The sequence below is a fragment of the Mya arenaria genome, chromosome 16 (assembly GCF_026914265.1).
Source record: "Mya arenaria isolate MELC-2E11 chromosome 16, ASM2691426v1".
Taxonomy (NCBI): Eukaryota; Metazoa; Mollusca; class Bivalvia; order Myida; family Myidae; genus Mya; species Mya arenaria.
The window spans coordinates 6,644,873-6,667,077 of record NC_069137.1 but is presented as its reverse complement, the minus strand read 5'-3'; the positions used below and the strand labels follow the sequence as shown (position 1 = coordinate 6,667,077).

The 22,205-nt window shown below is 34.8% G+C and overlaps 1 protein-coding gene across 1 annotated transcript in view; it reads right to left on the bottom strand.

The window, feature by feature from the left end:
• Positions 1-395: 395 nt before the first annotated feature.
• The window catches only part of LOC128222399 (uncharacterized), a 46,063-nt gene continuing 24,253 nt past the window's right edge, over positions 396-22,205 (bottom strand). The window contains exons 2-13 of the mRNA XM_052931378.1: positions 14,817-14,946; positions 13,840-13,984; positions 13,517-13,608; positions 12,948-13,015; positions 12,273-12,533; positions 11,704-11,864; positions 10,335-10,402; positions 9,358-9,393; positions 8,763-8,862; positions 7,537-7,674; positions 2,576-2,702; positions 396-1,026 (exon numbers count right to left, since the gene is read on the bottom strand). Coding sequence (XP_052787338.1) covers positions 396-1,026; positions 2,576-2,702; positions 7,537-7,674; positions 8,763-8,862; positions 9,358-9,393; positions 10,335-10,402; positions 11,704-11,864; positions 12,273-12,533; positions 12,948-13,015; positions 13,517-13,608; positions 13,840-13,975 — 1,818 coding nt within the window. The 5' untranslated portion in view covers positions 13,976-13,984; positions 14,817-14,946. The remainder of the gene's footprint in view (positions 1,027-2,575; positions 2,703-7,536; positions 7,675-8,762; positions 8,863-9,357; positions 9,394-10,334; positions 10,403-11,703; positions 11,865-12,272; positions 12,534-12,947; positions 13,016-13,516; positions 13,609-13,839; positions 13,985-14,816; positions 14,947-22,205) is intronic.

Below are 22,205 nucleotides of genomic sequence, written 5' to 3'. Positions count from 1 at the left end.
ATTTTAGATCTTTTGTTTTTTAGTTTATACCACCGGCGCAACCAGAATTTTACTGATTATATATTAAGAACATATAGTCGCGTCGAACAAACATTTACTACTTCTCTTACGCTCTTTATAAATTTTAATCTGTTTTGTAAACCTCTAGCGCACATACCGATTACAACCGCGACAAACATGACACTGTAGCAAGACACTATGACGTCACATATCGCTCTGATCCCATATATACTAAATAACCAATGATCTTAAATACATATCGCAAACTGGGAACCGCAGTTCTTTTGTCAAAATCAAGACTCTATGACGCCCCAATAATAACTTTAAGACGCAGTGCAGCTTGTCGCAGTTAATGTTATCGAGTCCTAGGAAATAAGCAAAGTAAAAGCGACGATTTATTTCCTAGTCATGTCGCATATCAATTCAGTATGCAACTCAAAATTAAGCTTACTTTGAAATGGGCTGCTCTCTAGTGATTCATCCAACGCTTTCAGCCATCCAGGGTCGATCGGTCTAAACGTAACAATGTCGTAAATTTCGCCGTCTGTGGATGTGTGATGCGTCGGTTCTGTCCTCTGTGATATTGGGTGTTTGTTTAAATATCTCTGTATGTCATAATGCTTGATAACAGGTGTATTCTGGCAACACCCACATTTCCATGGCTTTGATAATATATCGACAATTCCATTGATGTAGTTGCTACCTTCGGGTCCACATGAAGCCTTTTGTTTGCTTGTTACGGCATTAAACTGCAACACCGCTCTCTTGCTCAGATTCAGCTTATTTAGTTGACAACCATCAAGAAATACAATAACTTTCGAAACATGTTCAAGGTCATTGATTTCGTTCTCAAGGTCATCGTCCTTCAACGGATCAGAATTTGATATGAATCCTTCATCACCATGGTGACCAGAATAAACTAATACGAGGGTGTCTATCTTTAGAGTTGTAATATATTTGAACGCTTTCTTCAACTGTTCACGGTACGTGGTTGCAGATTTCTTAACTTTGATAACATAGTCGTCCCTGAAATAAAACCATGTTTAAAAATGACATGGATGACTACGCTATTGATGATCAATATCCAAAGGCGCAATTGTCGACGAGTAAACGATATAACTATATACACAACACGAATATGCTAACGACATACATTTACACTCTAGCGCGTGTACGTGTAAAACGACATGAATGTAAACACTAGCAAGACACTGTAAATGACATTTATGAACATACATACCCTACCTTGTTAACGCAATATATGTAAATACTTGGACGACAATGTATGCCACAAACATGCACATAATATTCCAACCTTATTAACAATGATAGCGCGACCGTGTCAGCAAAATACATGTATAATATATATTCACCATGTAAACTACACGCATGTCATACTAGCCTGATCGTGTTAACGAAATACATGCATAAAAGACATGCATGTGCATGCCAGCAATACCGTGTAAAAAACATGCATGTATATTACAATGAGAACGTAAGTACAAATGGGCGACCGTGTTTGTGACATGCATGTATATACTAGACGACAATTTTTATCGCATGCATGTAAATACTAGGCAACCATGCTTATGTCATGCATGTTCATACTAGGCGACCATTTGTATGACATGCATGTGCATACTAGGTGACTTTGTTTTTGACATGCATGTACATACTAGGCGACAGTGTGTATGACATGCATGTACATACTAGGCGACTATGTTTATGACATTCATGCACTTACAAGGCGATCAGGTTTATGACATGCATATACATAATAGGCGACCATGGTAATGACATGCATATACATACTAGGTGACCATGTTTATGACATGCATACACATACACGGCAACCATGTTTATGACATGCATGTACATACTAGGCGACCAGGTTAATGACATGCATGTGCATACTAGGCGACCATGTAAACGGCATGCATGTGCATACTAGGTGACCATGTAAACGACATGCATATACATACTAGTCGAACATGCTTATGACATGAATGTAATTACTAGGGGTCCGTGTTTTTGACATGCATGTACAAACTAGGCGACCGTTTTTATGACATGCATATACATACTAGGCGACCGTGTTTATGACATGCATGTTCATACTTGGCGACCGTGTATACAACAAGCATGTTCAAACTAGGCGACCGTGTAAACAACAAACATTTACATACTTGGTGACCGTGTAAACAACAATGTACATATAATGCGACCGTATTTATGACATGCATGTATATACTAGTGCGAACGTATAAATGGCATGCATGTGCACACTACAAAGACCGTGTGAACGATATACCTTAAATACTTGAGGATGTAACCATGTAAACAAAATTTCAAGTACGTACTAAAACGACAGTGTATTTAAACGATATACATGTACTCACCAGCGCTATCGTAGAAGCGTCACCCATGTACACATAAGACATACCTCATAATTAAATACATGGTTGAACTAGTGTAAATGTGTAAACGTCACTAATTTCAATATAATTAGGTGCGTATTAAATTGCTAAGAACATCATTGACTGACATACTGTATGTTGATAACAAAGCTACGAACCATACACCCATCATAGTCGCTTCTGTGATGAGTCTACGTTCAATCTCGTCTATATCCTTTTCAAACAGTTTTGTATTCTTATCTTTGTCATCGATGCCTGCTATGAGAATAGCACCCCAGCCATCACCTAAATAAATAAACAAAGAATTCCTGACCTACTACAATTAAACAAAGATTTAGGCCAGGCATAGTTCAGATACCGTAATGATCAGGGCAACGCCAATATTATCAATAAAAACGGGGAATCTAATATACAGTTAAAAAGGTAAAGCCAATGTGTTTTAACACTTAATGGGCGGGGTTTCTATACAGCGATAAGCTCATGTTGTCAACACGTAAGCATGAGGCTACTTTCCAGTGATTAAATTATAGCCTATGAAAACAACACGTACGGAGATGCTACTATTCAGTGATACAGTTGAAGCCAATAATACCAACACGTAAGCAGGAGGCTACTATACAGTCATACAGTTGTAGCAAATAATTACACGTAAGCAGGAGGCTGCTTTACAGTGATACAGTTGTAGCCAATAATACCGACATGTACGGAGGAGGCTACTATACAGTGATACAGGTGTAGCCAATAATACCAACACGTAAGCAGGAGGCTACTATACAGTGATACAGTTGTAGCCAATAATAACACGTAAGCAGGAGGCTACTATATGGTCATACAGTTCTAGCCAATAATACCAACATGTACGGAGGAGGCTACTTTACAGTGATAAAAGTAAACCCAAATTTATCAACACATACAGGAAATGCTTTACAGTGATCAAGGCAAAGTCAATGTCATTCACACTTGATCATCAACCCTTCCAGTTAAATCAATATGTAAGTATGATAACGCTTCAGTGTTTAGTGTATTGCCAATGCTATTGGGCTATTATACAGCTATCAAGTTACATGAATATAGTTCAATAAAGGGAGGCTTCTAAACAGTAATATTTTCAAAACCAATGTTGTCAACACAAAATGGCAAACTTACTATACGGTTTCAACAAGTAAGGGAAACTTACAATACAGTTTTCAACACGTAAGATAAACTTACTATACAGTTTTCAACACGTAAGTTGGCATTACAGTAGTTTACAGTAATTTTTATATATTTGCCATTGAAAAGCCAATGTTATAAACACATCAGTAAAAAGTGGCTTTTACCCAGTGAACATTGTTAAACTTATTATCAACACGTAAGGGAAAGTTGCTATACAGCGATTAAGCTAAAGGCAAAACCATCAACACGTAAAAGGAGGCAACTATTCATTGATCAAGCCAATGTGAATGATATCAACACGCAAGGGTGGCTACTATACGGCGATCAAGCCAAATCAAATGTTATCAACAAGAGGATGCCACTTTACAGTGGTCAAGCCAAAGCCAATAGCATCAACATGTAAGGGGTGGCAACTATACGGTTGTCAAGCCAATGCCAATGTTATCAAAACGTAAGGGGAGGCTACTATACAGTTTTCAAGCCAATGCCAATGATATCGAAAGGTAAGGGGAGGCTACTTTACAGTTTTCAAGCCAATACCAATGTTATCAAAACGTAAGGGGATGCTTCTATACATTTTTAAGCTAATGCCAATGTTATCAAAACGTAAGGAGAGGGTACTATCTAGTGATCAAGCCAATATCAAGGATATTAACACGAAAGAGAAGACTACTATACAGTTATCAAGCTAATGTCTGTGTTATAAACATGTTAGGAAATGCCATGATACAGTTTTCATAGCAAACCCCATCCTATCAAAACGTACGGGATGATATATAGGAGAACACGTTAGACTGATAAACAAATGTATATCTTACTTAAACAAAACAAACACACCAGGAATTTTATTTTTTGCTGAGTTTGAGAAGGCTTTTGATAGCTTAGACCATTCGTTCATGTTAAAGTGTTTACGTCATTTTAATTTTGGTGACGATTTGATTAAATGGGTTAAACTATTTAATAATGATATAAGTGGTATAATCATCAACAATGGATATTTCTCTGATGAATTGAAAATTGAAAGAGGAGTACGTCAAGTTTGTCCTCTCCCTTCTTATCTATTTATTATTTGTATCGATATACTCTCCAACGCTATGCAGAGCAAAACGGACATTGTAGGCCTAAATATATACAATTTTGAGATAAAACAATCACTGTTTGCCGATGACGCGACTTATATAAATGATGGCACCGAAAAATCTTTTACCACATTCGTCAATACAATAGATGAGATTGGACAGATATCTGGTTTAAAACTTAACACTAAAAACTGTAAAAAGTCAATCATATTAAGAGCAGGAAAATTGCAAGACTGGAATTTAACATACTTGCCAGAAAAGAAATTCATTTGAACATCGAATCAAGCAAAAACAATCGGTATAAATTCCACAAATAATGAAAATAGCTTCCTAGACCTCAATTTTCTCCCTAAATTACAAAACTTCAGAAACTGCCTCAAAAGTTGGCATCACAGAAAACTTAATCTTCTTGGCAAGGTAACAGCTATTGAAACATTTGCACTGCCAAAAATTATATATCCATTAACTGTTCTACCAAACCCGCAAAAACATATTCTTGTCGATATAAACAAAGATATATTTAACTTTATTTGGGATAACAAACCTGATAAAATAAAACGAAATTACGAACATGGAGGTCTGAAAGTCTCTGACATATATATACTTATAAATTAAATTAAAGCTTCTTGGGTAAAGATAATATTAGATCGCTCTAACAAAAGCCAATATAAAACATTGTTTTCATATCTCATTGACAAATACGGTGAAAACCTTGTTTTCGAGTGTAATTTAAAGGATATCCTGATTAACAAAATTTGTTTGGAAACAATACCTTATTTGACATCATTCATTCCTGGACAGAAATAAACCAGTTATACCCAAATATGCCGACAAATAAAATCATTATATGGAACAACAAACACATTAATAACAACGGTAGCACCTTTCATTACGGAGATTGGTATAATAAAGGCATACAATTTATACAAAACATATTCGATTATCGTTCGACGGACTTTTTCAAATTCGGAGATATTAAATATTTAAACAATATGAAAAATAACGATTACCTAAAATATTATCAACTTATAGCATGTTTACCACAATCAATGAAAGATCAAATGAGATCTGCAATGCCAATAAATGTCTCTCAAGACACGCTAAAACACAAACTCGAAACAAGCAAAGTAAAACCTAACAGATTGCTATACTCAATCTAACTTTATAAAGAAACATACAATTAATTAGATGAAAAATGGAAACGGGTCATACCAGATGAACATATAGAAAACACTTTATGGAAATTAATCTTCACATCTTACTACAGATGCACCAATGATGTTACCCTTAGAAGTTTTCAATACAAATTTATAAACAGAATTATACCTACTAACAAAGTCTTATACAAGTGTGGAATCTCAAATTCAAGTTTATGTGATTTTTGCGGGGAATATATCGAAACACAGGAACATATATTCTGGAAATGTAGAATAACACAAAATATGTGGTCCCAATTTAAAAGAATATTTGATCATAATCCAAACTTGATCAATTTAAATTTAAAAACCATAAGCTTTGGCATCTTTGAACAATTACAACATAAAACAATAATAAACTTTTTGATACTGCTAATGAAGTTTTTCATATTTGCATGAAAAACAGAAACACTATACCAACCTTTACATCCTTTTTGAACTATGTAAGACTTAGAGAAAAAATAGAGCGCGAAACAGCTCTATTAAACAACAAAATAAACTTCTATGAAAACAAATGGCATCTGCTAAGTAACTACTTAAATGCATAAATACCTCCTTTCTATCCTTTCTATCCTCTCTATCGGTTCTTCCCTTCTCCCTAATTATATTCTATCTTTTCTTCAAACACTTAAGTATTTAACGATTAAATAACTGCTACCTGTTCCGGCAATCAGCTTTATAGACAATTTTGTACAATATGTTCTTGCATGTGATACCACTCATACATAAAAATACTTAATACTCAATACTTAAAAAACATATATTATGCAATACAAATATTAAGTACACTATATAAATGTCTCAATGATATGTATTTATATATTTGCAATGTGCTGTGTTGTATAATATTTGTAAATATTGAATAAAAAAAAAACGCACGGGAAGTTATCTTTAAAGTGATCGAGCCAAAGCCAATAAACACGTTAGGGAAGGCCACTAAACCGTGGTCAAGCAATAGTCAATAGCATCTACTTGTAAGGGGAGGCTACTGTACATTGATTACGACAATGCCAACGACACAAACTCTGCTATACAGTTATCATGGCAATGTTTATGTACCTCACACGCAATAGGGTTGTTTATACAGTGATCAAGGTAACCAGGACGTAAAGGGAGGCTACAATACAGTGATCAAGGTAATGCCAATGTAACAAACACGTCAGCGGAAATTTCTCTACAGTATTATGACAAAGTGTATGTTATACGCACGTAAGGTATTGTTACTATAGAGTGATCATTTCACATCAAATGTTACCAAGATGTAAGTGGTAGCTACTTTACATTAATCAAGCCAATATCAATGTTATCAACATGTCAGTTGAGTCTACTTAAGGGTGATCGTTGCAAAGCAAATTTTATCAGGATACTTATTCAGTTCGCATCTATAAAAAGTATACGTTCAAAATGATATATACGGTTAAATAGCATACGATTGTATATCATTAAAACATACATTATAGTCAAAATTCAATCTGATCTTAAGAACCAGGTAAAGCTTTTACAAAATACATGCTTAACCAGTTTTAACGAAATGCGGAATGTACTTTTGGTTGAGTTCAGCCTTGACGCTTAATATAATAATATCATCGAATCGATAGTCAGCAATTGGTCTAATTTTCAAAGTGATTTTCAGGCTTTACAGTTAAAGAGGTATGAAATACATGTTTATGCTTTCTGTATATTGCTCACCGACTGGGGACCGTATTTTCTCTTGATCGCACGAGTGGCACTTGACGGGATTGTATTGCCAGTTCCACAGACAGCCAACGCACATCTTTATTTTTGAAGGACAACTTATTTCATGTTGAAGTTTGACGAAAGTCTTTTCTGAAATAAATATTCATTATAAATGTACTACATTTTAAAGTTTCATTTTTTCCGCTTACATGTGATACGATTGCAGCATTTAATGAATAAAATATGTTTTCATAAAATGTGTACGTAACTATTTTTCCTTTGTATAACAGTACCATAGCAATCCACGTACAATACTTTAAAACATCATTTGTTTGCTAGTTATAATTAAGCAATGTAAAATATCAAAATGTTTTCGTTTGTTTGGTATCAACCGACGATGTATAAAACGTTACTTTCTATCTGTTTGTTTGTCATAAGCTACCATAGTTAAAACGATTCAATGGTACTTTCTTTTTGTTTGTATGATATTAAAATAGCATGTACAATATGTTACTTTTTGGTTTGGGTGTTACTTACCAGCATTGTAAAAATATAAACGTTTCTTTCTTTTTGCTTGCTTGTTACTTACCGACCATGCTAAACACATTTCTTTCTTTCTTAATATCAACGAGACATGTAAAATACGTAACTTTATTTTGATTGGCTTATAAGTTTTCGACAATCCGCGCAATAAACGCTTTTTAATGTTTAGTAATTATTAATCATCCATATCAAATGCGTTACTATTCTTTCTTGGTTTGCTAGTAATTACAATCCATGTAAAATACATTAGAAGAACTATGCCTTTTAGGTACGCGGTTAATGTAGTACTCCAGATTGAAATAGATTGTATGCAGTACGCAGAACCTCACAAAGTGGCATTTTTGATGCGCAGACTTTCAATACAATTTGTATAACTCGACACGAAGTATCTTGAAAAATGCAAAAAAGTGTAATTGAGACGCATTGGGAATTGGGCTAGACTCTCTATGTTCCATTCAAAGTTATCATTTAAAATTTTAAACTATTTTCCAAGGTGTTTTGTATGAGCTAATGCATTAAACAAAGTTTGTAAAGAATGTTTTTTTTATCGAAGTTTTGCGGTCTATCTTACTTTATATTTAAAATTGTTTTTAAAAACCCTCTAAGGTAGGTCACAAGACCCCAAATGCATGGAAAATGTGCCCTTATTTAAAATATAACACTTTATTATAAATGAAAAGGTAACTATGCCATACCGGGCTTATTTACGCAGCAAATCTCACACTTGTCTTTCTTTTTTCCATCGTCGTTTTTCGATGGAGTCCACCAGATGATACCCTCTCTTCTGAGATCCGACTGGAAATGAAAACATTATTATTTTTTTTTTCTTATTATTACTATTATCTAAAAGTATCGAAGATTCATCTGTAAATGACATTTAATATTTGCTGAGTGATAACATCGCTACAGAAAAGGAATGCTGTCAGTTTTTTACAATCACGAACTTACACTAATTCTATGTAAATTATGGAAAAGTCGTGGTTATTTGAAATTCACTATTTTCTTGCAAACCAGATACGACAAAGCGTGTTTTAAACGATCAAATGTCTAAACCTTAATGTGTTTTTGTTGTTACATGTAGTTATCAAAAAGTTTTTTTTAATCATTACTACCTATTACAGAGTTGGGCTATGCACATGTAGCATGTATGTGTTAAACATAATTTGCGTGTTGATTAGCTACTGGATCCAACTTTCTATATAACCAAGCCCATGGTTCGAATAAATATGAATAAGATGGAGATCGAAGCATCAATCAAATGTGTACATGATTAAAGAACACTATTCTTACCTCCATTTTTTTTGTTATATCTGTCATCGTAACAGCCTGTAAAAAGTCAAAATAAAACCTTTCAAAATGTGTGGAACGTTGTTAATAATGCACATAATCCTACGGGATAAGAATAAACAAAAACTCTGTGAAGATTCACAAGGATTAATTTTATAAATACTTTTACGAGAGACAAACTAGAAAACAATTACCAAAAAAGACCATATTTATCAACATATGCTTATATTAAAGGAGCTGCACTCCTTATGATGAAAAAAGGAAATTGGCGCAAACTGACCTAATTTGGTATCAATGTATACGATGCATTGACGCTTACTTACTGCAGTGCCACATAGTTTACAATTAAATTCTTTCGGCTGTTTTATTTTCGCATTTTTCCATTAAAGAAAAGTTTACTAGGTATGTATACCTAGTAGAATTCATCCCTTTTGCGTGATTGGCTAGTCGATGATATCAAGTGATATTACCAAGTTAGGTATAGCTTAAATATTCCAAGTGTTTAGGGTAAGCGTTGTAGCACAGTGGGTACAACACTGGACTGCAATTTTGGCGACACCGGTTCGAACCCGATCTCTATTCTTTTACATTTTGGTATTTGTTTACAATTATGATATCAAAGTGTAAAACATTTTAATTAATAATCGTCCAGAGATTCATTAAGGAAAACAACATTTTTTTTGGTGCCAATCTGGTGTAAAGTCCATTTACCGCCCAGGGATGATCAGTTAGGTAGTTTAAACTTTTTTTGAACTATATTCCGAATACTAAAGCTGACACATGTCCGAACCCTTATCAGCAACAACATGAAATATAAGCCGTATGTAAAACCACCCTACTTTTTCAGCATTTGCTCTTGAATTTCTCGTTTCATGTCCGTTGATTGAATTGAATTCAAAAATGCTAACGGGTAGAGAGCTATATTTGTATCATCAATTATTCAAAGAAAATAGGGATGAGTGAAAGGAGTTTATATTTACCTTTTGTATACGTGCAAGAACATCTGATGTTGCTTTTTTCCCACTTTGTTCAAGGACGTCGTGTGCCACTACACATAAAGCAAAACATATTCAAGAAAGACGAATAAATCATTTACATGCGATGTCGTAGTAATAGTCGCGGTTGCAGTATAGCTGCTGTAGTAATGTTGATGTTGTTTTTGAAGTAGTTGTCTTAGCTTTAGGAGAAACGTTGTAGAAGAAGCACTAGCAGTAGTAGTAGAAATAGCACTAGCAGTAGTGGTAGTAAAAATTGTTTTAGTAGTAGTAGTAGTAGTAGTAGTAGTAGTAGTAGTAATAGTAGCAGTAGTAGTAGTAGTAGTAGTAGTAGTAGTAGTAGTAGTAGTAGTAGTAGTAGTAGTAGTAGTAGTAGTAGTAGTAGTAGTAGTAGTAGTAGTAGTAGTAGTAGTAGAAGTAGTAGAAGTTGTTTTAGTAGTAGTAGTAGTAGTAGTAGTAGTAGTAATAGTAGCAGTAGTAGTAGTAGTAGTAGTAGTAGTAGTAGTAGTAGTAGTAGTAGTAGTAGTAGTAGTAGTAGTAGTAGTAGTAGTAGTAGTAGTAGTAGTAGTAGTAGTAGTAGTAGTAGTAGTAGTAGTAGTAGTAGTAGTAGTAGTAGTAGTAGTAGTAGTAGTAGTAGTAGTAGTAGTAGTAGTAGTAGTAGTAGTAGTAGTAGTAGTAGTAGTAGTAGTAGTAGTAGTAGTAGTAGTAGTAGTAGTAGTAGCAATGGCAGCACTAGCAGGAGTAGTAAAAGTAGAAGTAGTAGTAGCAGCAGTAGCAGTAGCAGTAGCAATAGCAGTAGTAGTAGAAGTAGCAGTAGGGAGTAGTAGAAGTAGTAGTAGCAGTAGCAGAAGCAGTAGAAGTAGTAGTAATTGTAGTGGTAGTGGTAGAGGTGGTGGCAGTGGTAGTGGTATAAGTATCAGTAGCAGTTGTAGAAGTAGTAGAGGTATTGATAATATTAGTATTAGTATAAATATACGTAGTAGAAGTAAGTAGTAGTAGTAGTAGTAGTAGTAGAAGTAGTAGTAGTAGTAGTAGTAGTAGTAGTAATAGTAGTAGTAGTAGTAGTAGTAGTAGTAGTAGTAGTAGTAGTAGTAGTAGTAGTAGTAGTAGTAGTAGTAGTAGTAGTAGTAGTAGTAGTAGTAGTAGTAGTAGTAGTAGTAGTAGTAGTAGTAGAAGCAGCAGCAGCAGCAGCAGCAGCAGCAGCAGCAGCAGTAGCAGTAGCAGTAGCAGTAGCAGTAGCAGTAGTAGTAGTAGTAGTGGTGGTAGTAGTAGTAGTAGTTCACTTTTGTTATTTCACTGATAAAACTCTATATTTCATCGAAAGACATGATTAATATAAATAAGCGGACCATACTTTTTTTGAAGGCTTGCACATCTTTGTTTTTGTCCTCTTGAAACTGTTCCGTCCCAACTTCTACTTCATCCGATTGTGGTGCAAGAAATAACAATCGGGCGTTCTTCTGCTCATCCAATAAAACGTTTTGCATGCAAATGTTGCCATGGGATACAGGTTTTCTGAATAAATTAATATCTTTATAGATGTATTTATGAGATATTCACTCGATTCTAAATTACATTGTGACCACGGCTAGTCATTTTAGTGCGCTTATATTCGTATGTCCGTAAATAAGTGTCACAATCTGGTATGATGATTGTCTACTTCTAAACAACTATATGTCACATATAATTTTAAAAAAAATGGCATTGTTGAATAACCATAGAGCTTGCAATTTGCCCTCTTTATATAAATACACCTGTAAGATAAACAATGTGAATGAGACGTACTATTGCATGTATGATAAAAAAACATTAAGCCAACATATATCAATGTAATTTATTTCAGTTTGTTAGTTCTACTTTTGTAAAGTTTAAACACGCTATTAACGTTTTAAATAGTGTTAAATGCAAGCATGTGTCACTTACCTTTCGCATTTTGGTGGCTGATGAAGATATTCAATGGCCCGGCATATTTGGTAAAGTATTCGCAACTTATCCTTCCATTCTAACGTTTGCGAACTTTCCGCTGTTATTTCCTGTTTTCTCTCAGATGGTATTTCCGCTTCTATTTCCGGTTTTCTCTCAGATGGTCTTTCCGTTTCGATCTCTGCTGTTTTTTCTCTTTCTCTCTGTATTACTTCATCTAAGGTCCCCCCTCCAAAAAATGGTGCGACGAAGTTAACAGTCCTAACAATAACAAATATATATATGTGTAGGTTTAAGTGTCAGGGTCTACCAATCGTAATTTGACAACGCTTGTGTGCTCCGCATTGCTATACATACACAAAGTTTGGAATAAAACTAAAATATAGGGTTTTATCAACTTATAAATAAGTTGTGTATGTTTTTCAATGTTCCTCTAACGACTTCGGGTTTGACTGTTTTTAGACAGTTTTCATCGAAGGATTTTCAAGATAGCATATAATATTAATCATTTCTGTAGTAGGCCACTTGGGGAACTATTAAAAACTATTATGCTCATTTTTGAAGTAAGCAACTTTGGTAACGATAAACAAGATAAAGTATTGCAAGCATTACTGTTTCATTCTATAATACGTATCTTGGGGAACGATTTACAAGATAAAGTAAAGCAAATATTACTGTGCATTTCTGTAGTAGGCCACTTGGGGAACGATTGCATAATGTAGAATTGTCTGCTCCAGGTTATTCTGAAACACATGTTAGTATTTATGTACATAACAAATGTTTAGTGATGAAACATTTAGATCATTCCAGTTGTGGTAATTCCAAAATACATTGCTAGTGTTGGTTAATGTAAGATTTATCAAATTCTAGTTCAGATTTATCTTGAATATAAATATATAAACATTTGTATCACTAGACCAAGGAGTGTGAACAATGCAGAACACAATTAATTGCCATCTCCAATGAGTTTTAATTAGTTCATTCCAAATATATCATGTGTTGTACCCTTTTGTAAATATTTCGACATCCAATAGTGAAATCAAATGGTGAATCTCCTAAATACTGTGCGGTATACAATGATTGACGTATACCAAACAGGGAATCTCCTTCAAGCTCGATCAGCGGCTTGCTTAAATCGGACAAACGGACAAATGGCAGACTATATCACTGCATTGTACAAAACCCTTGAAATTAAAATATTGTTTGCATTACGCCATGTTTGATTAAGGATAAATAGCTGATACCTCTATATCTTTCTCAGAGAGATCACCCGCCCAAGGTTTGTCCACCGTGCGTATAACAAGACGTGTGTTGTACAAAGGGACATCACCTTTTGCTGCACGTAAAAATATGGCAATATGCGTTGGTAACATTGTCTATTTTACGCGCGGGTAACTATGTTTATTTAATGCGTGGGTATATTCGTGCGTTTAACACGGAACACCTTTTTGGTAAAGAAATATTGCATCTTGTTAATCACATGCACAACAGTTAACATGTACATCTCCCTGATGCTTTACTAATACAAACAATAATTTGTTTACTTAACTCTACTGTGTCTACTTACACACAAGCGTTGTTTCATTGCCTTGTTGTGCATTTCCTTGTTTTGCTTTCTCAGGCTGGCAGAGTAATTTCAACTTTTTAAATAAACCTTCATTGAGCTTCCCAGCTTTTCCGTTGAATGCTAGAAGCTCATCCATTATCACTCACTTCAAAAGTGAAATATATTTATTTACTATTCAGTTTTTTTTTAATTTAAGCAATGAATGACATCATAACAAATCAATTATAAGCTGAAATACAAATACATATGCTTTTCATCAAATAGGAAAATCACTGTCATTTCAAATTAGCTCATTCATACGCGACAGCAAAAAATGCCCATATTTATCAATAAGCGCTAAATTAAAGATATAGGCCCTAACAGAGCCAGCAATTTTAGGACGATAAAGAATAAAGTTAAACAAAGTATAAACAAAATATATAAACCCATTCATGTGTGCACGAAATGCAACGGAAACATTTTTTTTCCAAAGCTGTATATTTTCTTCACGAGTATTTATATGCATAATAAAGAATAACATCAAAACATAACAAAAACAGTCGTATTGGTAGACATCAATTCACAACAAATGATATAAGCGTGAAAAGTTGTTTTTATATTCAAGAGCACGCAACTTATACATATTGACTAACTATGTAACCTTGCTTTTGTCATAATGAACTTTGTTTAGATACATAAATAATGCAGAAAGGAAATAGTTCTCTCTCATATCCTTGAACAATACTACCTTTTAACAGTAATCCGGAAATCTGCTGATGTTTGAACATAAATCCTATATTTCATTTCATATGAATATGAAATAAAACGTCCTAATATTGCTTAATTTGCGTTTTCTGGTAACATTTATACGAGTTGTAACCTATTCATGATGTTGCATGCCTACAATCCTGCATTAAAATAATCCAGTGCAAGGAAAAACTCATATTTATGATATAAATTACCTGTTCTGAAACAAAGATGACATTGTTGAATCTAACCTTTCAATGATAGGACATTTGAGTGTTCGGCATGTTCTGTTTATAAGGCGGGAACATTTTATTTTCTATTCGGCAGAAAGTGTTGGTAATCCGTACTCAACAGGAAACGCCACTAGGAGCTGCAATCCACCTGCAATAAGAGCCACATGTTTAACCCTTCACCAGGGTGTGGTTTAATACAAAATACTGAAACTAAATGCAACCGTCTGCTCATCACAAGTTTTCAGCCTAGCCGTATACTCCAATTTAAAGACATGTATAACCCATTTTCATATAACATAAGCATGTTACGTCTGATATAGATGTAAAGAAAAACAATGACTTTCTAGTTTAAAATACATTTTCAACACATTATAAACTTCATCTTGGTAAACAAGGTAATAGTTATATGTGCAAGGTGTACATTATAATTAAAATGGACAAATTTTACATTATTAAAAGGTAAAATTGTGATTGAATTCGCATTTAAAATATGCTTTACTGTAATAGTGTGATTATGGAATTTATTGCAATCGAAATATGATTACGTTCTGTATCGTAGTAAATCAAGGGAAAAATATATCAATTTTGGAACCAAGACTATTCTGGGAAGAGTTTGTTAAATAACATACGCCTTTTAGCAGCAAAATTGAGTTCTTTCTGAAACTTTGACATTTGGGAATGTATTTTAAGATATATAGATTTCATGCAATAGTAACACCTTGATAATTTAACACCTGTTATTATCTGAGATGAAATTACCTCATTTGGAATTAGCCCCCGTAAAGCGGTATCATATGTGCACGCATGGTAACAGTAGCCCTTGTGCTAAACAGACTTTTGCATGGTATTAGCCTCACATGAAATTCGATACTTTCAATTAAACACTCCTTTGACCTAGGATAAAATTATCTCATTTGCATTTAACCACGACATGTGCTTCCATAAGACCTGTGTTGTCAATGTAATGGAGACAAACTATGCTCACGTTCAAGTTCCTTTATTTTTCTAGAAATGTGCATTTGTAAATACATATATTAATTTCCAGGTGACAATCAAAGCTATATATTAAAATGTTTTTCAAATTCTGATGTTTATAAGAGTGATGGCATTTTTTTCAAAAGGTACAGTATCAAAAATCAAAAGTAGCGTCCAACATTGCCTCAATTGAGTGTGAATTTGGTCTAAATGTTACTTGTCAATCAACAGTATATTTAAAGACATGACGTGTATGTATTTCATACTGTGCTTCATGTTAACATAAGTAACTGACCTGTAGAGTGTTAACGTCAAGGTCATTTTATTTTAACATAATATATTTATCTCTATGTTCATTCACTTTTTAATGAGAGGTTTTAAAATTGTATGAAAACTACCAGCTTTTATCCAATTATCTTTTACCGATGCCGATCGCCACAGAAGGTTCTTTCCAAATAGTTTCAATATTACACATTTTCTGTCTATAATATTAAATTTAGTGAAATATGATTACTGCATTATATTGCACCCCATATAAACATGCAAAACAAAGAATCACTAAGCCAAGGTTAACATCATTTGAAGGTAAAAATGCAAATATAACTAATATCGACAGCTTTGTTCATCATTTCTTTATTTTATTTAAAAAATATCAGTTCTAATAATATTTCTCTTTTAACCGTAATTAACGTCATTAATCCAAATAATTCCCTGCTTACCTTATCCAGAGTTAAATAAGCTAAGTATCAATATTTTTTGTGAGTTTCATTTTAGCCCATCTAGCCAGAACTATTACTTTTCAAGTCCATCAAGTGATTTCTTCCCTAACTTTCAAGGAATAAACAACCCCAAAACGTTTTTTTTTTCATTTGACAGTTACATCGTCTTTCAATAAACCCACTAAGTGCATGAAAATCTCTTAAGTTCGAACTTCCAAATTGTATTTAGACCCAACAAGTCCCCAGTAACACTTGTAGCCCTTTTATGGAAGCAGTCAATCCTACGTATCATTGAAGTAAACATACGGGCTCTACACGAATCAAACAAGATTTAATTCAAACACAGTTTTACCAGATTCTTATTTGCCAGACAATAACAACTCTTCCCGACTCCATGTGTACGGTGGGTAGGCTCTATACTGGGCACAATAAACTTACTGTTGCTACATTTGCGACCATTTAGATCAAGCCTGTGAGTGTACGTAGGATAACTTTAAGCTTGCGACAATATATCAGATACCTTTAAAGCTGCTATAGTGCATCGGTTACCTTATAGCCTGCGATATATCATCGGATGCCTTAAAGCTTGCGATATATCATCGGATACCCTATAGCTTAAGATAGAACATCAGATACCCTTAAGCTTGCGACAGTGCCTCAGATACCTTCAAGCTTGTAAGAGTACCTCAGATACCTTAAAGCTTGCAGCAGTACATCAGATACATTAAAGCTTGCGACAGTACATCAGATACCTTAAAGCTTGCGACAGTACATCAGATACCGTAAAGCTTGCGATAGTACATTGGATACCTAAAACCTTGCGACAGTACATCATACCTTAAAGCTTGCTATAGTACATCATATACCTGAAAGCTAACGATGGTACATTAGATACCTTAAAGCTTACGATAGTACATCAAATACCTGAAAGCTAACGATGGTACATTAAATACCTTAAAGCTTACGAAAGTACATTGAATACTTTAAAGCTTGCGATAGTACATTGGATACATTAAAGTTTACGACAGTACATTAGATACCTTAAAGCGTGCGATAGTACATCGAATACTTTAAAACTTAAGATAGTACATCGAATACCTTAATGCTTGTGATAGTACATCTGATACCTTAAAGCTTGAAACAGTAAATCAAATACCTTAAATACCTTAAAGCGTAAGATAGAACATAAGATACCTTAAACCTTGCGATAGTACATCATATACCTTAAACCTTGTGATAGTTAAACAGATACCCAAAAGCTTGCGACAGTACATCAGATACCATAAAGTTTGCGACAGTACATCAGATACCTTAAAGATTGCGACTATACATCATATACCTTAAATCTTGCGACAGTACATCAGATACCTTAAAGCTTCCAACAGTATATTGGATACCTTAAAGCTTGCGACATTACATCAGATACCTTAAAGTTTGCGACAGAGCATTGGATACATAAAAGCTTGCAACACTTCATCGGATATCTTAAAATTTGCGATACAACAACAGGTACCCTAAAACTTGGGATAGTACATCAGATACCTTTAAGCTTGCGACAGTACATCAGATACCTTAAAGATTGCGCCTGTACATCATATACCTTGAATCTTGCGACAGTACATCAGATACCTTAAAGCTTCCAACAGTACATTGGATACATTAAAGCTTGCGACATTACATCAGATACCTTAAAGTTTGCGACAGAACATTAGATACATAAAAGCTTGCAACAGTTTATCAGATATCTTAAAATCTGCGATACAACAACAGACACCCTAAAACTTGCGATAGTACATCAGATACCTTAAAGCTTGCGACAGTACACCAGGTACCTTAAATATTGCGATAGTACATCAGATACCTTAAAGCTTGCGACAGTACATCAGATCAATAAAGCTTGCGATAGAACATCAGATACCTTAAAGTTTGCGACAGAACATTAAATACATTAAAGATTGCAACAGTTCATCAGCTATCTTAAAATTTGCGATACAACATCAGATACCCTAAAACTTGCGAAAGTACATCAGATACCTTAAAGCTTGCGACAGTACATCAGATACATTTAAACCTGCAACAGTGCATCATATACCTTAAAGCTTGCGGCAGTACATCAAATACCTTAAAGCTTGCGACAGTACATCAGATACCTTAAAGCGTGCGACATTACATCATTTACCTTAAAGTTTGCAACAGTAAATCAGATACCTTAAAGCGTGCGATAGTACATCGGATACATTAAAGCGTGCGAAAGTACATCGGAAACATTAAACCTTGTGATACTACATCGGATACCTTAAAGCTTGTGATAGTACATTGGATACCTTTAACTTGCGATAATACATAGGATATCTTAAAGTGTGCGACAGTACATCAGATACCTTAAAGCACGCGACAGAACATCGGATACCTTAAAGTTTGTGATATTACATCAGTTACTTTAAAGCTGGCGACAGTACTTCAGATACCTGAAAGCGTGCGACAGCACATCATATACCTTAAAGATTGCAACAGAAAAATCAGATACCTTCAAGTTTGCGACAAAACATCTTCTACCTTAAAGCTTGCGACAGTACATCAGGCACCTTAAAGCTTGCAACACTGAATCAGATACCTTAAAGCTTGCGATAGTTCATCGGATACCTTAAAGCTTGTGATAGCACATTAGATACATTAAAGCTTGTGACAGTACATCAGATACTTTAAAGCTTGCGACAGTACATCAGATACCTTAAACGCTTGCAACAATAAATCAGATACATTAAAGCTTGCGATAGTGCATCAGATACCTTAAAGCTTGCAACAGAATTTCAGATACCTTAAACTTGCGACAGTACATCAGATTCCTTTAATAATGCGATATATCATTAGATACATTAAAGCTTGCGAAAGTACATCAGATACCTTAAGTCTTGCACCAGTACATCAGATACCTTAAAGCTTGCAACATTATATCAGATGCCTTAAAGTTTGCAACAGAACATCAGATACCTTAAAGCTTGCGACAGTACATCAAATACCTTAAAGCTTGCGACAGTAAATCAGATACCTTAAAGCTTGCAACAGTAATAAGATAACTTAAAGCGTGCGATAGTACATCGAATACCTTAAAGCGTGTGATAGTACGTCGGATACAGTAAAGCTTGTGATAGAACATCGGATACCTTAAAGCGTGCGAAAGTACATCGGAATCCTTAAAGCTTGTGATAGTACATCGGATACCTTAAAGTTTGCGACAGTACATCAGATACCTTAAAGCTTGCGACAGTACATCGGATAAATTAATGCTTGTGATGGAACATCGGATACCTTATAGCTGGCCACAGTACATCAGATACCTTAAAGCGTGCGACAATACACCAGATACCTTAAAGCATGTGATAGTAAATCGTATACCCTAAAGCTTGTGATAGTACATCGGATACCTTAAAACTTGCGATATTACATTGGATATCTTAAAGTTTGCGACAGTACATCAGATACCTTAAAGCGTGCGACAGTACTTCAGATACCTTAAAGCGTGCGAAAGTACATTGGATATCTCAAAGTTTGCGACAGTAAATCAGATACCTTAAAGCGTGAGACAGTTCATCAGATACCTTTAAGTTTGCGATAGTACATCGTATACATTAAAGCTTGTGATAGTACATCTGATACCCCAACGCCTGTGATAGTACATTGGATATTTTAAAGCGTGCAACAGTACATCAGATAACTTAAAGCTTGCAACAGTACATCAGATACCTTAAAGCTTGCAAAACTACATCATATACCTTAAAGCTTTGCAACAGTACATAAATCACCTTAAATCTTGCAACACTACATCAGATACCTTTAAGCTTGCGCTAGTTAATCGGATACCTTAAAGCTTGTGACAATACATTGCAACAGTAAATCAGACACATTAAAACTTGCGACAATACATCAGATACCTTAAAGCTTGCAACAGTACATCAGATACCTTAAAGTTTGCGACATTACATCAGATGCTTTAAAGTTTGCGACAGAACATCAGATACCTTAAAGCTTGCAACAGTTCATCAGATACATTATGGCTTGCGGCATCACATCATATACCTTAAAGTTGGCGAACGAACATCAGATACCTTAAAGCTTGCAACAACACATCAGATACCTAAAAGACTGCCATAATACATCAGATACCTTAAAGCTTGCGGCAGTACATCAAATACCTTAAAGCTTGCAAGAGAAAATGAAACACCTTAAAGCTTGCAATAGTACATGAGATACCTTTAAGCTTGCGATAGTACATCAGATACCTTAAAGCGTGCGACAGTATATCGAATACCTTAAAGCTTGTGATGGTACATCGGATACCTTAAAGTTAGCGACAGTACATCAGATACCTTAAAGCATGCGACAATACATTAGATATCTTAAAGCTTCGATAATACATATGATATCTTAAAGTTTGCGACAGTACATTAGATACGTAAAGCGTGCGACAGTTCATCAGATACCTTTAAGTTTGCGATAGTACATCGGATACATTAAAGCTTGTGATAGTACATCGGATACCCTAAAGCGTGTGATAGCACATTGGATATCTTAAAGCGTGCAACAGTACATCAGATTCCTTAAAGCTTGCAACAGTACATTAGATACCTTAATGCTTGCAACAGTACATCGTATACCTTAAAGCTTGCGACAGAACATCAGTTACCTTAAAGCTTGCAACACTACATCTGATACCTTAAAGCTTGCGATAGTACATCGGATACCTTAAAGCTTGTGATAGTACATCGAATACCTTTAAGTTTGTGATAGCAAATCGGATACATTAAAGCTGGTGATAGTACATCGGATACCTTTAAGTTTGTGATAGCAAATCGGATACATTAAAGCTGGTTATAGTACATCGGATACCCTAAAGCTGGCGACAGAACATTAGATACCTTAAAGCGTGCGACAGTACATCAGATACCTTAAAGCTTGCAACAGTACATCAGAAATCTTTAAGCTTTCAAAACTACATCAGATACCTTAAAGCTTTGCAACAGTACATGAGGCACCTTAAAGCTTGCAACACTACATCAGATACCTGAAAGATTGCGATAGTACATCGGATACCTTAAAGCTTGTAATAGCACAATAGATACTTTAAAGCTTGTGACAGTACATCAGATACCTTAAAGCTTGCGACATTACCTCAGATGCCTTAAAGTTTGCGACAGAACATCAGATACCTTAAAGCTTACGACAGAACATCAGAAGCCTTAAAGCTTGCAACAGTTCATCATATACCTTATGGCTTGCGACAACACATCAGATACCTTAAAGTTGGCGACAAAACATCAGATACCTTAAAGCTTACGACAGTACATCAGATACCTTAAAGCTTGCGGCAGTACATCAAATAACTTAAAGCTTGCGACAGAACATCAGATACCTTAAAACTAGCGAAAGTATATCAGATACCTTAAAACTTGCGATAGTACATCAGATACCTTAAAGCTTGCGACAATACATCAGATACCTTAAAGCTTGCAACAGTACATCAGATACCTTAAAGCTTGCAACATTATATTAGATGCCTTAAAGTTTGCGACATAACATCAGATACCTTAAAGCTTACGACAGTACATCAGAAACCTTAAAGCTTGCAACAGTTCATCATATACCTTATGGCTTGCGACAACACATCAGATACCTTAAAGTTGGCGACAAAACATCAGATACCTTAAAGCTTACG